This window comes from Benincasa hispida, chromosome 6 (assembly GCF_027475165.1).
Source record: "Benincasa hispida cultivar pf3 chromosome 6, pf3_genome.v1.1, whole genome shotgun sequence".
Classification (NCBI taxonomy): domain Eukaryota; kingdom Viridiplantae; phylum Streptophyta; class Magnoliopsida; order Cucurbitales; family Cucurbitaceae; genus Benincasa; species Benincasa hispida.
This window is the reverse complement of record NC_143483.1, coordinates 8,898,941-8,915,209: the sequence shown is the minus strand read 5'-3', so window position 1 is coordinate 8,915,209 and position 16,269 is coordinate 8,898,941. Positions and strand designations below refer to the sequence as shown.

General features: G+C 30.9%; 1 protein-coding gene across 1 annotated transcript; it reads right to left on the bottom strand.

The window, feature by feature from the left end:
- Positions 1–7,122: 7,122 nt before the first annotated feature.
- LOC120079403 (uncharacterized) lies at positions 7,123–8,426 on the bottom strand. Its single transcript, XM_039033567.2, has one exon. The coding sequence runs from the start codon at positions 7,985–7,987 to the stop codon at positions 7,310–7,312; it is 678 nt and encodes a 225-aa protein (XP_038889495.1). The 5' UTR covers positions 7,988–8,426; the 3' UTR covers positions 7,123–7,309.
- Between the last annotated feature and the right edge of the window lie 7,843 nt (positions 8,427–16,269).

Here is a 16,269-nt window from a genome sequence, read left to right as displayed (position 1 = left end):
GTCGTGCTTGAGCTGAGTAGAGGGTTGTCCGAACATTCTCTGCAGGGACTCCATGATCTAATATGCAATGACCATGGGCTCATGCGTCTTGGCCAAGACTTCATTAAGGTTGGCCAAGATTTACGCTCATGTCTTCTTGTTCACCCTTGTCCACGCTTCTCGAACGTTTCGAGGAGTAGTAGGAGTTGGAATGGGATGACACTCCGCCATCAAGACGAAACGGGGATCATCGATGATCAAAATCTTGTTTATGGTATTTTCCTAACTAGCGTAATTCTCACCAGTTAGTTTGTCGACGGGAAGTAAACTTAGAGTCATAGTAGCCATAATAAAATTGTTGAAACCGAACAAATTTAATTAAGTCTACTTGCATTAAACCACTTCTAGAAAACCAATCACGTTTTTAGCAAAATAGTCTAGTGTACCCTAAGTGGCATCTATTTTGCAATGATGCTTTAGTGAAGCAGAACAAAAGTAACCGTAGGATGATCAAATGCCCCTTTACTGAAATAAGACATTCTCAACCATTAGACAAAAACAACTCCTTGTAACTAAATCTAATAGTCACCCTTGTTCGGTCCATAATTTTTTAACATCCTTAATAATTATGTGTAAATGTAACCCCTTATTTTAGGTTCTAGAGTCCCACCCTAATGAGCCAACCTTAGGAAAAAGCTGATTAGGACAAGAGACTAAAACAACTCTATCAATTTTTGGAAATCAAATAAAAAATCATGCAAAATTGGCATCCTTTAGGGGGACACCCACGATGCCACGAGGTGATGTATGAAACTTTATCCAACCTAATGAGAGAGACCAAGGGATATGTTGTCACACGTCCTGTTCTTACTTACTATAAACATTCTCTCCATTCACCTTGATATTGACCTACCCAAATGTCACTCGTAGAGGGACACCCATGGTGCCTCGAGGCCGAGGATAGATCTCACGATGTGAACTTTTAGGGAAAAACGTGTAGAGGTCAAAATGAAGTATCATATACCCCATTTTCCTCCCACTGAGTGTTCTACCTAGAGTTCATTAACTTTGAAAATCCGACTACTGATTTAATCTAAGTGTTTGTTTAATTTGCTAAAAAATTTGCTAAAAACAACACTTGTCTTTAGATTAAACAACTTTGATTCAAGTCTTATTAAACTCTTTAGTAGACTTTCATCAAATTTGAATGCATGTAACAAATCTATCTATCAAATTTCAATCCCTCGTGGAGATGATGATGAAGAAAAATCATAGCTTTTACTTTGTGCTGGTTGGATGTCGTATTTCTTTCTTTAATAATCTCCCCAAGACTCATAGGATCCAGGTGGATTTTGGCATCAAGTACCCATGACAAATAACTATTGTCGTTAATATCAAGGGCAACAAATTCTAATTTTGTGAGATTTGTCATGGCAACACTGTCATAAAATATTGTACTTATATTAGAAATTTAATACATATTGAGTATGCGAAATAACATTAACTTTATTAATTATAACAAAGAGAGAAAATCGACATATCTTTTAGACCTATCTTTAGCAGAAAAAACAACAGAACATCGTGCTGATAACGTGTTATAAATTTGAGGAGCACAATAGGAATATAGATGGTAATAAAATATATATTAAAATAAATATAATAAATAAAACATAATATATAAATAAATAAATAAAATAACAAAATAAAAAAAATGAGAAAATTCTCAAATTTCTCCACTTCCTCCACTTCCTCCAATTTGTAGAGAATTTGCTCAATATGTATTTTCAAAACCCATCAAAGGCCACTATTTATAGACAATTTGGCAAGTAGGAGATGAATTATATGAACACTAAGAATGAGTATTTACAAGGCACATGGATAATATTTTGAATAATGGGGACATGATACATGGTCGATAAACTCTAAGCATGAGCATTTAATAGACATCTATTTTTTTATAACATTTATAATAGTAATTTTTTGTCTTAAAATATAATTGTTGATCTATGGATGGTTGGATTGGTGGCGGATGATTGGCATTTTTCTCACACCACCCAAGTTTAAATCCAACTCCAAGCATTTACTTTTATTTCCTTTTTCTTGTTTTCGAAATTTTAATATTAAATACAAATAATTATATCACTTTGCTCTAAAGAATATTATAATTATTACATCATTTTTAGAAATCTAATTATTACATCATTTTATTTACAAATATTATATACTTTTATTTAATATTATATAAGTTCAATTGTAATTTACTTAGCGAGGTTAAATTATAATTTAAATTCAAAGAAAATAATTATTTATTTTTTTTATGCATTACAAAAAGAATTGTTTTCTTAATTTTAATTTTTCTAATGAAAATGTTATACTTTTATAAAGATTTCTATAAGATTCAAATATAAAAAGTTATAATAAAATGAAGATTCCTATTTGAGATTAAAAAAAATAAAATTATATGCTAACCATTATAATTTTTTGTTTTATTATCAATTTTTAGAACTTCTTTATAAAAAAACAAAGGAATCTTTTTTTTCTAAAGAATAAAAAAATTAAATAATTGTTATTTTAGTACTCAAATTATAATTCAACTGCCTAAGAAAGTGAATTTTATAGAAATATTTATAGAAATAATTGTTATTTTAGTAGTTAAATTATAATAAAACTATCTAACAAAGTTGTATAGAAATCTTATTTATATAAATGAATTTGATAGAAATCTTTATTTTACTATAGATTTTTATAACATTCTTATAAAAATGAAAAGTAACAGTTAAAGAGGAATAGTTTTTTGAATAATATAAAAATAATAATTATTATTTTAATATTTAAATTATAATTTAACTATCTAGCTAAGTAAATTACAATTGAACTTACTAGCTAGATATCTTTTACAGCAAAGTGATAAAATTACTAATATTTAGGATACATATTAATTTTACTTTTCTATTTAAAATAAATATTTAAGATAACAGATAAAAAAATAAAAATTAAAAGAGAATAGTTTTGTAAAGAAGAAAAAATAAATAAATATTGTCTTAATATTTAAATTATAATTTAACTATCTCGCTATGTATGTTGCAACTGAATTAGTATAAAATTAAATAAAAAACATCAAATATATATATTCGAAAACAAAATGATGTCATAATTATAATATTTTAATAGCACAGTGATAGAATTATTTATATTTAATATTGAAAATATCAAAACAACAAAAAGGAAAGGAAAGAGGAAAAAAAACACTTGGAGCAAGAACTGAATCTGGTTGGTGTGAGAAAAGGGAAAATGACATAAGTGACCTAAAATAAAAGGCACAAATGAAAATTGGATACCATTTTAAAAACCAATTAAATTTGGTCTTCTGCATGTATCCACTTTAACTATAAATGCATTATTCTTCTATGTTCTTCCTTTTTCTTTTTCTTTTTCTTTTTTTTTGTTTTGCGTTTTTCTTTCTGCATTTCTTCTTTTTTTCTTTTGTTCTTTTTTTGTGTATGTCTTCTTTTTTTCCCCTTTCTTTGTTTTTTTAATCAAACATCAAACATAGAATATATAACATTAGAGCATTGAGCATCGAGTGGACTTCTGAATCGAACATACAACATACAACATAGGACCTAGAGTATCTAGGATCGAGTAGCATGTAGCTAATATATAGTATAGAGCATTAACATAGAGCATAAAGTATAATGCATCAAGCATGAAATATTGAGTATTGAGGATCAAATTGCATGTAGCTAGTATATAACATAGATCATATAACATAAAACATAGAGCGTAGAGCATCAAGCATTGAAGATCAAGTATCAAGTATCAAGAAAACTTATAATTCACAGTATGAGTTTTAGGGTCGAATGAATAAATTCATATAATGCTGACATAAGCAAAAAACCACTTTTCATTCCATTTAAAGAAGTACTATTTTTTATTTGGTCCAAAAAAAGAGCCATGCATACAAAAAAAAAAAAAACCGGTGAGAAAGTGGCCTTTTGCTAACACTTTACCACCATTTCAAAGTAGAATATGTTGTCCGAACGTATCAATTTATATATATAAATAAAACCTATCCCGTTAAAAATTTAAACTTGGTTTTGTTAAATGAGGCACAGATTCTGAATGGAGATGCATTCCAAAAAAAAAAAAAAAAAAAACCACACCATTTTCCTAATTTATTTCAAAAGTACCATTTTTTCCTAAAATATTTTTAGAACTACCATATTATTCCAATTAACCTAGATTTGAGCATTCAGACTTGAAGAAATTTCCATAGATAGCGCGCATATATGTATATATCTTCAATATATATATACTTATGAATTATAATATAGCATGTGACCTTTTCTAGATTGGATCCAAATCATGTCGTTTTTTTATTTTTGGCTAAAGTTTCAAACTTTTTGCAATATTTGAAAAATCAGTTATAATTATTATTATATGTTTGTGTTCACCTTTAGAGTAGGTTAGTATGGGCTTAGGGGCTCTCCTCAACTTTTGGTTCTACCTATAGTATTAATAAAATAAACCACACAAGCATTAGAATCTTGTACTGGCATGATGATATTTGCACTTATAGCCCCAGGATGTTCAACGTTTGAGTCTGGCTCCAACTCCCTCATATATTTTATGTATATATATATATATGCAATTCGATGTTTCTTTTGTGCTCTATTCTATGACTATGTATCTGGGCATCAAATTTCTTCCTTTTCCTTTCTTTCCCATAACACATGGAGTATTCATTCCATGGAAGGAAATCTGATTCTCTTTCCCCTTGCGAGAATTTTTCAAAGGTCCTCAGAGACCTTCATTTTGATTTATACTGTTCCACCTATAATCTCACCTAGAAATGGGAATTCAAATCTCTTCTATGGTGATCTCTATCTCAAAGAAGAATCCAATTCCATTCAATCCAAATTGATATGAAGTGAACCAATAAAAGAGATCAGATTATAATCCATACTTTTCTTTGAGTTTTCGGAATGAAACCCTTTATGTTGATGATTGAACCTCCTCACGAATACCTTTACAATTCTTGACATAAGGTTGCATGTTTGAGCATTCAAGTCTAATCAACTTGCTTGTGGAGCAATCAAACATCGAGTAAATAATTAGTTCTCCTGACGTGTAACTACCTCTAGAGTTGCTAATTGCTAGAATTTTCATACCATTTGGTATGAGGGCTTTGACACCATATCGTTCTTCTTTCCTTTAGATTCTAAACCAAGCTGAGGCCCCAGTGCCCCAATCAATTGATTTTTTTCTTTTTCCTAAATAAAGATCAAAACCCAAATACTCTTCTATGCAAACTTTCTTTTGTAATAAATAGAAATTCAAAGCAACAAAAACACATGAATACACCTGCACTAGACAGAAACCTTATACACCTGCACATCATTTCCCAGATATGGAATCCCAACTGCCAAACACAACAGCAGTTTCACATTCCTCAAGATGTAACCTTAATCAACCACAACAATCCTACATAACTTCCAACAATTATGGGTCCCTAAGAGATTTCATACCCAAGGTTAATACTTCTCCCAGGCATAACAGATGTCATGTGGTAGAAAAAGCCTTTTATAATCCTTACTTGAATGCAATTCAGCCAAGAACATGGCCAGAAAAATCACAACTATACCTTTCAACTGTTTACTTTTGTTACTAGTTGGATGCACATTGACCAAAAGTGACACAACATAAGAGCGAAAAGTAGTTAGTTTTATAATGTGATTAGTAGCAGAAAATAAAACCTGCCAGCCTATGATGCAATTACTTCAGTGCATCATCAAATCACATATAATATAGATAAACAGCAAATCCAGATGGGAGGGTAATAGAGAGAGAGACATGGGCATATTGATCAAAGCTTTTCACAAGACATCCATAAATTACCAAAATTTCAATTCACAGAAAAGGTAAGAGATGTTTTGGGAAAGAAAACACAAAGAAAACTTATGAGAATTTAACTGCATGAAGCAGGGAATCTATGTAAAAGGGAAAGCATACAAGTTCAAGATAGAAGAGTCATCAGAACTTGACCTGCTCAGAAAGTAAAAGAATAATACTAGTTGCTCTTTACTTAACTTTGATAAGGAAGGTTAGTATCAGCAGCTGAAATGCTAGATCTGCAACTGTTAAGATAAGTTCTCTCCACCTTGTAACAATGAATATACCATATATATTTTTGAGAGCCTGTTACAGAGACAAACTATGCAAGAAAGTCATGTCTTCTTAAGGATATGGAAATAAGATGGGTAGATGCTGATGCAAATGGACAGATCACCAGTTATGAAATGAGCCAGGTCTAAGAACATGAAAAGTCATAATTCCTTACATAAAAAATGTTGGCAATAGAATCCAAGCAACTTGAAAAGTTTGCAACAGCAAGCTGGAAGAATAATGTAGGGGAGTCACTTGCCTATGCATTTCATCACATAGTGGATTGCTTGTTAGTTGTTACAAAGCAAAATTACCAATTTAAGGTTCATCGATTAGTTCAGAAGAAGGCCTAATTTTCCATAGTTTCTGCACCCCATCAATTTTCTCGATTACCAAACAAGGGTTCACAAGAAAAAATATAAAGAAAATTATGGAAAAAAGAGGCCCAGCAGTCGTAATTATAAGAAAAGCTTAGATAGAGATGTTAAAACAAATCCCCAAACCTCCTATCAGTGACACTCAGGATTCAAAAAGATTCTAATGTATCAATTCAACCAAGTACTCCATCAAGGACTCTAAATATAAAGAAGAGGCCTGATCTTCATCCATATAGAAATTAGAAAATATACAAGCTAACACTTCTGGTAAAACATAGCCTCACACATAGCCACACAATACTTCAATCATCTAATAATATACTGGCAGTAGATCTATAATACACTTAATCACACTCATCTATAATATTTGATCACCTACAAATACATATCAGGGAAGAAAAGAAAACATGGTGATTAAAATTATATTAAAGGAGATCCATGGTAGCACTATCGTGATCAACTAACATGAATATGTTTCAACTAAAAGTGTAATTCATGTAAGCTAATGTGTATGGTCAGAGGCAAAACAAAAATGCAAAATATACCTATTGAAGGAGTGAATTGCATTAAGAAATACTTGGATCTAAGAGAGCACATCGAGTTGATGCAACAAGGATTTTATATTCCCTACTTAAAAACTGTATATGTTCCTTACACCTGTCTGCCATAAGCTTATTTAGAGACATCAAATTTTCCACAAGAGTAAGAAAATTCTTCTCTGCATACTGAGTAAACCTGTAATGATATCCTATCTATATGCTTTTTAGACAATATTATTATTAATACTACTATTTCTTGATCTTCTTCAGCTGCTTCCTAGGCCCAGGAACTTCCAACCTACCAACAGAACAGCCACATCTTGCTCGAAAAATGAGCACTGCTCTTCCATTAGGAGGTGCCATCTTCTTAAGTTCAGCTTCTAATTCACGGTGATGATCACGGGGCAATTCAAAAAGCCCCTTCTTCACTCCATTTTTAACCAATGGAGTTGAGTTCTTCACACACTCCTCTGTCTCCAATTGGATATCGAATTCAGCTGCCTTTCGAAGCCCTTTACAAAAAGGATTTCCACATTTCCTGCTCGTGCAAATTAAAACAACCCAAGCAGCTAACGAAGCACAGAAAATGCTAAGTCCAATGGATCCATAAACCCAAGGAGCCCGAGAGACTTCCTCTCCCATTAAATACAAAATCGCACCGAAAATCTCAAGAGATTCAACGATAACAAGCTTCATATAAGGAAATAACAAAAACCCACAAGCACCAACCACAGCGATCAAAATCACAATATCAATTACGGCCGATCGAGACCGATGACAAACAGGAAATTTCGAACAAGTCGATGAAGCAGTCATCTTCTTGTTCCTTGATTTGGAACTTGAATCGGCTATATTCACTGAACTCGCCATGACGGTTGGTTGGTCAACGGACTTGCAGACCGAGATCGAGTATGGGAAATAGACCATCTCAAATCAAATTCCAATCAAACTGCGATTGAAACACCCCGATTCAATCAATCACATCCAGCAATTCAGAACCCAAATCAGATCGAATAACTCAAAGGGGAAATCTAAATCGAAAAAAGGGTATTATTAATTGAAGATGAAAAGGAAAACCCAAAATTTTGTCGGCGTCTAAACCAATCCAACTCCTCAATCGAATCGAAATCGTAATTAAACCCAAAAAAAGAGGTAATGGGGGGGGGGGGGGGGGGGGGGTGGTTAGGGTGAGGAGGTGGGGCGATCGTAGAGATATCGGCAAAACGGGTTAAAGCCAAAGAAGTAGAGACAGATAATAAAGAAGCAAAGAGTGGAGAGAGCGTGATTTGAAGCTTTAAAGCCACATCTCTTAAAGAAAAAGAAAGGTTGAAAATTTTGGGAAATGGCAATCGGCTAAGTCAGAAGATGAAGAAGAAGAAGAAGGAAGCTTACGTGGGCTACTTTGGCTTATGGGCTTTGGATTTCTCGTTCCATCATATGAGAATGATTTGGTGGGCCACACCTCCATGGGCTTGGCCCACATTTTTTTTTAAATTTTATTTACCTCCATTATTATTTTACTAATATAAATCAATTAAAATTTCCATTTTTGAATATTCCACCTAACTCTAACTCCATTAAAATATTAAACAAGATTCCAAATTCTTCTACTAACCATTTAATCCAGTCAAAACTTAAAACAAAAGAAAAAAAGTATTATGTATAAATGTAAATAAATTTTAAAATAGCAATAGAGTCGAGTAGAATAGTATTTTAGAAAATTACAAAAATTTAGTAAAATAATAAAAGAATCTCAATTATTATGATTTTTATTTAGTTTCCTTTTTTAGAAAAAGTGAAGGAAAAAGTATGGTCTTTAGAAACAATTGTGGAGATTCCCCGTTTGTGCAAGTAATAATTTGATAGATGGTTGTTAATTAAAGTGGTCTTTGATATCATTAAGAATTAATAATCTAGCTAATCATTTTTCTAATAGAATATCTCCTTTATTACAAAATAATTTATCTAATAGAATATACTTCGAAAGATAAAATAAAAAAATAAAAAAATAAAAAGGAAAAAGCAACGTGTATGTGACTATGCAAATTATGAGGTAGATATTATATTTTAAGTTTTGAAACTATGCTTTGTCTTTTAATTTTGAAATATTGAAATTTAATTAATAATTAACAATTTTAAGGGATACTCCAAAAAAAAAAAAAAAAAAAAAAACTATTTTAAGGGATATTTCAAAAAGTTGAATTTCATGATTGATACTATTTATATTTAATTTTTACCTTCATAAGTTTTTATTTTCTGATTTATATTATCTCAAAATTTCAATTGATTCTATTAATTAATTATGTCTGTTTGAGTTTTCATAAATCAATTAGGTGTTGGAACTTTTTGAGAAATGAATTTTTTATATGGTCTTGAAAAACAAATCCTCTCTAAATAATGTTAATTGACAATAAGTTTTCACTGCAATTTTATATAATGCTAACTTTTTGTTGGGTAATTGTTTTTAAATAGCAAAATTATTGAAAATATTTTTAGATACAGTAAGGTACCACTGCTTATCAAAGAATTATATTTTGTTATATTTATAAATAAATTGACTTGTTTTCTTATATTTGAAAGTAACTTTTTTTTAATATAACATATGTGAATAGTGAAGAATTGAATTTACCTTAAGAAAAGAAATACATGTCAATTACCGATAGTATTAAAATAATTATAATCCTTGTAATACTACTTCTAGTACTCTTTTATTTTCCAACAAATTGGATCAATACAAGCCCTTTTTTTTTAATTTAAAATATTTAATTCTTCATTTCAATTGTATTTAATTAGTCTTTAATTTGTACCATGTCATATCAAATTATCAAATGATCACTTAAATATTTAGTGGCATGATTTTATTAATTTAAAATCAAAATAAGTTAATATAGTCGAAATTTTTTAGAATTTAAAAGAAAAATTCTTAAGATACAAAAATCCTAAAAATATTTATATGTGGAAACTTTTTGCTATAAAGTGTAAATATTTTTAAATATTTTTTTTTATATTTAAGAATTCCATTTAAAAACTAAATTGACTCAAATAATAAATTGAGATTTGACCTCTAAATTTTGATAACTTTCCTTGTATTTTTCATTGTTCCCATGAATTGAATTGACAAGTCAATATATATGTATATATTTTCTGAAAAAGGCAATTTGACGATGAATTGGAAAAAAGAAAATTCTTTTTTTTTATACAAAATTCAAAACCCAAACGCAAACTTTTTTTTTTTTTTGTTTTGTTCATAAACAGAATAACAATAATAATAATAATAATAAATTGTAAAAATTACCAAACTTTGACTAGAAGGAAGCCTGCAATAATGTCTGTAGAAGATATAATAATAAATGATGACGTTTGGGATGGAGATTTTGGGTCAAAATGGGCGTTGGCCATTGCCTCAAAGTTTCAAATTTTGGTAATGGTATTTAAATATATATGAAACCTCTTTTTTTCTTCTAAATTAGGTTTGAGTCTTCTACATTATAATTTATGGTATTCTGACATAAATATTAACATCATAAGTGTTAAAATCAACCACATAAATGGAAACTTACTAAATGGTAGAGATAGATTCTTTTAAAATTTAAGTATTAATAAGCTGCACTTAATCTCATGCATCTCTCTTTAGATATATAGTTAAAAACAATAGTAACAATTCAATTTTAAAAAAATATTTATCACGTAGTAAAATTTTATTGGTATCCGTCTCAACCCGAAACAACACTCAATTTTTTTTTCATAAAATTTTTAGTTTGAGGTATATAGATCAACGGTGGAAGTTTATCTTTTGAAAAACATTTAACACTATCTTTTTTTTTTTTCAAAGAAAAATCTAAGTCACTTTTATAACCATTTTTTTATAAGTAAAAATTAAGTTTATAGACAATACGTTCACTCTTGAATTATTATATTTTCTCATCTAACTTTTAAATTTTAATAACATTTCCAAAATCTAAGCTAAAAGTAATTATAAAAAATTTCTTTTTATTTTTAAAATTCGACTAAAAATTTCAAGATGTTGGAGCTTGGATCTCATTCACCTTGGGTTGCTTCGTGGGTGCCTGGTGGCCTTGACCTCTAACACGCTTCCCTCTGGTCTAGTCTCGATTTAGTTTGAGCTAACTTCGGTAATCCTCACAGCCTACTGCACTCCGATGCCTAAGATTGACTCTCTCCTTTTGAGGTTACTTACATGCTTCGTGGGGTGGTTGAATGGGGAAGTTGTCTTTTGATGCATGCCCACGATTGCGTGTGATAGTAGGTGGTGTCAAGGACGTTTCTGGCACTCGAGGTTACAGGGTGTCAGTCCGACCTCAACTAGTCGTCCCAAAGCCAAGGCGCTGATATATATATATATATTTAAGGACCCACACTCCCCTATGCCCTTTTTTTCGAAACACTTTAGGCTTGGACCTACCTGTATGCTTTAGGCATTACCTTTGGCAATCCTCAACAAAATGCATTTGGACTTATAAGACCAAGCGTAGTCTTAAAAAAAAAACCCATATCTCAAGCTCTCCCTACCTATAGTGTAATTTATTATTTCTAGTTTAACAACATGTAAATTAAGACTTCAAACCTTTAACCTTTTGATCGATGATATATATTTTAGTTAATTGAACGTATACTCAAGTTAGCAGTATTGTATCAAAATGAGCATAGTTTAATTGGTATATATGATATCTATGCCATTCAAAGATTCGATCCATCTACCTCAAGATTCGATTTATATAAAATTTGTATTATCAACCTCAATGTCAGAAGTTCGATCTCTCTACTCCACATGTTGTTAAAAAAAAGTAATAATGTCTTTTATCTATCGAACTTAAAATTGAATATTAATTAAATCTCTATCAATATGACATACAAAGAATGGAACATAAGTGGAGTTATGACTTCCTTGACTTATTTTTGCCCAAGAAGAAGAAAGTCTCCTTGATTAACACTTAATCATCCCAAAATTCATTCCCAAAACGTAGTGTGATTGAGTCAAATCTAGGAAAATGAAATAAACGCGTTTGGAAGAAAAACATTTGAGAATTTGATCTGTTTGTAATAAGAAATTAATCCTTAACATAGTCAAAGTCCTATGAGAAAAAATTCATGAAAATATTTGTTGAGCAGCATTTGACACGAAACACCATTTCTCTATTTTATTTTTGTATTTTCTTTTCTTTCTTCGAGAATACCATTTTGTTTCGTCTGATGAAAAATAATTTGTTTTATTGTTTTTTTCATACCTCATAAAAATCTAAAAAAACAATTGTAGATTAGTTATCAATTATTGAAATGTATGATTTTAGGTGCAAAAAGTAATCCATCAAATAGTAATCTAAAAAATAGACTCTAATTGATTACTTTTGTTGTTATTTACCTGCGATTATGTAATCGTAATGATTGTGGGACCAATCTCGAAATCGTAACAAAATACCATTCAATCTGATTGTGGTTGAGAAGATCCACTATATTTATGATTACGTTACATGTATTATTGTTGTAACGGTATAAAAATTATAAATTTACCACATTTATTGTTATCTTTACCTTTACATTACGTTAGGGTCAAATAAAAATAATAAAAGTAAAATATCACAAATCCAAAAATAGTAAACGCATCCAATTATAGTTGCGATTCAAGCCTCACTAGATGAAAACTATTTTATTGCAACAATTAATTTGCAACGCTTTTTCCACTGATGCGAAGCTTTTATAACTGCAACAATTTAAAGCAACACTTTTATAAAATGCTGCAATTTTGCGTATTGCAGCAATTAATTTGGCGACTTTTAAACTCTTGCATGACAGTAACAATATTAAAAATTGATGCAATTGTGTGAAGTGTAACATTTGATTTACAATGGTCTAATGATGGTTGCAAGGCTTCCATACTATTGCAACAGTTTTAAATAAAAAAATTTAGAAAAATTTATAATCGCTACAATTGTGTATTGAAGTTTGCAACAATTAATAAAATCAAATTAAAAAGAATAAAAATAGGTTATCAATTTTTTTGGCAATAAAGAATGTTTTGAAATGCTTTGAAATATTTCTTCTAAAAAAATGAAAATACTTTTGATATTGAAAATAAAATCTCTCCCCCCCTTCAGGTTTCCAACCCTCGACGCCTCAAATCCCCCAATTTTAGGCAGATACCAAAATCTTGATTTTTTTTTTTTTAAAATAATGCTATTTTATTAATTATTGACAAAAATAGGATTCAACATACAGAATTGACAAAAATAAGATAGTAAATCGTATACGATTATTGAGTAAGCAGGTAAAACGTGTACCCGATCCACGATTTAAAGCTAAATCGTGGATCTGGTATACGACTTCCTTACACATCACGTGACCAAATGTTGACCTGAAGCTACTTACCACCCGACAATTGCCACATGTCTGACATGCAGCTTTGACCACGATGTTGTGGATCGGGTCCACAACTTTCTAACCCGTGTACCGTGGTACACGGGTTAGTGGTCCCAAAACCCCCACGCCTTCCTTCCCTGATCAGTTTCTTCCTCATCTCCAACTTTCTTCTTTCTTCCTTTCTCCTAGCCCGCCGCCAGTTGCTCGTCCACCGTTCAACGTGCGTTCCATCATCCCGTAATTTCCTTACCATCACTTATATGCTACCGTCAACCATAGGTATTTTTTCTTCAATATATGAGATTGTGCCTTGAAAATCCATAAATCTAGTATTTTAATTAGATGTATGCATGAAAAACAGAGTTTTGAGCTAGATTTGTTTAAAATTTGGGAGATATAGTGTGTAAAGGTTGTTTTGTCTAAGATTTCGTATTTTAAGACCATCAAATTGGATTTGAAATTTTGTTTTTGGATTAGTTGGGTTTGGACTTGAAAATTTGAATTTTTTTTTTTTAGGTTATTATTGTAATTTGGACTGATGTTGGATTGGACTGTAGTTTGTTTATTTTTTTAAAAAAGAAAAGAATTGGATTGATCTTGAATTTGAGGTTGGACTTGGGAATAGGTTTATTATTTTTATAAGAAAAAGAACTTTTTGGATTGATCTTGAATCCGAGTTTGATTATCTTTTAGATTGGGTTGTTAGTATTAACCTATTATGTTAGACTAATATTTTGTCAACTATAACAATTGTAAACATTCGAGTAAATATTTGTTATTGTAACTAGTTTTCTTAATTATTATAATAGACTTTGTTATTGTAATTAGAATTTGTTATTTAACTTTGTTTATATTCTTTTAGTTTTTGTGCATCATGGATACTGGTCCTTCTAATCATGTACAACTATATCAACAAAATACCTATCATTCACAACTGATATGGGATAATTCTTCTACTATAATTTTGGATTGTCGGAGAAGGAAGGCATTTGTACAACGAACTATTCCGTTTGATCCACGTATTATGCCTTATGTATAACAGGCTGATTTTCTTGGGGTTGTACAAATTGGATTTGTCCTACTAGATTGACACCTCATTACTACTTTAGTGGAGCGTTGGAGACCAGAAACCAACATATTTCACATGCCTTGTGGGGAATGCACAATTATGTTGCAGGATATTACAATTTAGTTTGGATTACCAATGGACGGAGAACTTGTGACAGGTTCATTGCAATATGATTGGAAAATTTTTTGTGACGATCTTTTGGGCATTCGACTAGATGATTTGAAAAGCTCAAGTTGAATATCCCGTGGTTAGCATCTCAATTTCCAAAGTTGACTCTTGATGCCAACGACATTAGTGTACTGTGATATGTACGAGCATACATTATGCAGCTTATTGGAGGATATTTGTTCGCTGACAAGTTGAACACTTTGGTATATCTTATAGTTCTTCTACTGTTGGCTAATTTCGAGTATGCTGGTACATACTCGTGGGGTGGTACCTATCTTGCATGACTTTATAGAGAACCATGTTGGGCTACTAATGCACAAGCTTTGGAAATAGTGGGGCTATTGATATTGCTACAAGTATGAGCTTATGAAAGATTTAATATTGTAGCACCACAAGTCCAATTACAGGCCTCAGATCATCGTCCAGCTAGTGCCAAATATTATTTTTATTTATATATTTATTCCGTTATCATTTTATGTAAAAAAATAAATTAATTGTATTTTTTTATAGAAAAATTATAGATGTAGTGGTGTATTAGCTACCTCTGAACAGTTAGCAAATATGTTGCTAGTATTAGCTGCTTCTGAATAGTTAGAATATATATCATACTGGTGACATGTCATGATCATTGTGCACAAGGAGAAATAAAAAAATGGATCAACTGTATTAGATAACTATTATTCCTAGAACACTAGGGGTGGTCATTCAAATTGCAAAAACCAAACTGTTTCTAGAAACCGAACCGAAAACTCAGTGAAATTGAAAAATGCGGTTCGATCCAGTTTGAAGAAATTTTGAAACCAAATTAATTCGATTCGGTTCGGTTTCACTTTCGAAAATCGAATTTGAAACTGAACCGAACCGTTTGTAACTAATATATATAATTTTTATTTATATATTTTTAAAAAAAGTAAACCGAATTTAAAATCGAATCGATTTTAATTTAAAGAACAAAATCGGATTTAAAGCTAAATCGAACCGAACCATTTTTTAATTAAAGGAGAATATAACATGGATTTTTTTAAAATACCAAAATCGAATTTGAAACCGAAACGAACCGCATATAGGATTTATCATACCTGATGCCGCTTATTATTATTACATGGTAAGAGTTTTATTATCTTACGGTTTTCAAATGTAGGATATGAACATTATTTAGTATTAATGTTTTTCATCATATAGGATAATTTTGTCCAATATGTACAATAGTATTCAGTACAATACAATTTACCAAAGTTGGGTTCAATGTGTGATCAAAACTTGGTAAATATAGAAAATATTATTTAGTAGATAAGATGACTCAATGTTGTTGACACTATCGAAAACATATTCGTCATAGACAATAATGATAACAAGGTGAAGCTAATCTAGACGCACACTAGGGTTGGTAACGGGGCCGGGATGGGGCGGGGGGACTCCCAATCCTCATCCCCGCTCGAGTATTTTCCCCCCATCCCTACCCCCGTCCCTGCCAATTGAAGGCGGGGATAGGGATGAGGATTTCTCACAAGGACCCACCCTCGTTATATATATATATTAAAAAATAAAAAAAAAAGTTAATTGGAGATAGGGTAGGTATGCCCTCTCCATCCCCGAC

Excerpts from the sequence above, each read along its gene's own strand:
- LOC120079403 (XM_039033567.2), bottom strand. The coding sequence starts at position 7,987 with ATGGTCTATTTCCCATACTCGATCTCGGTCTGCAAGTCCGTTGACCAA.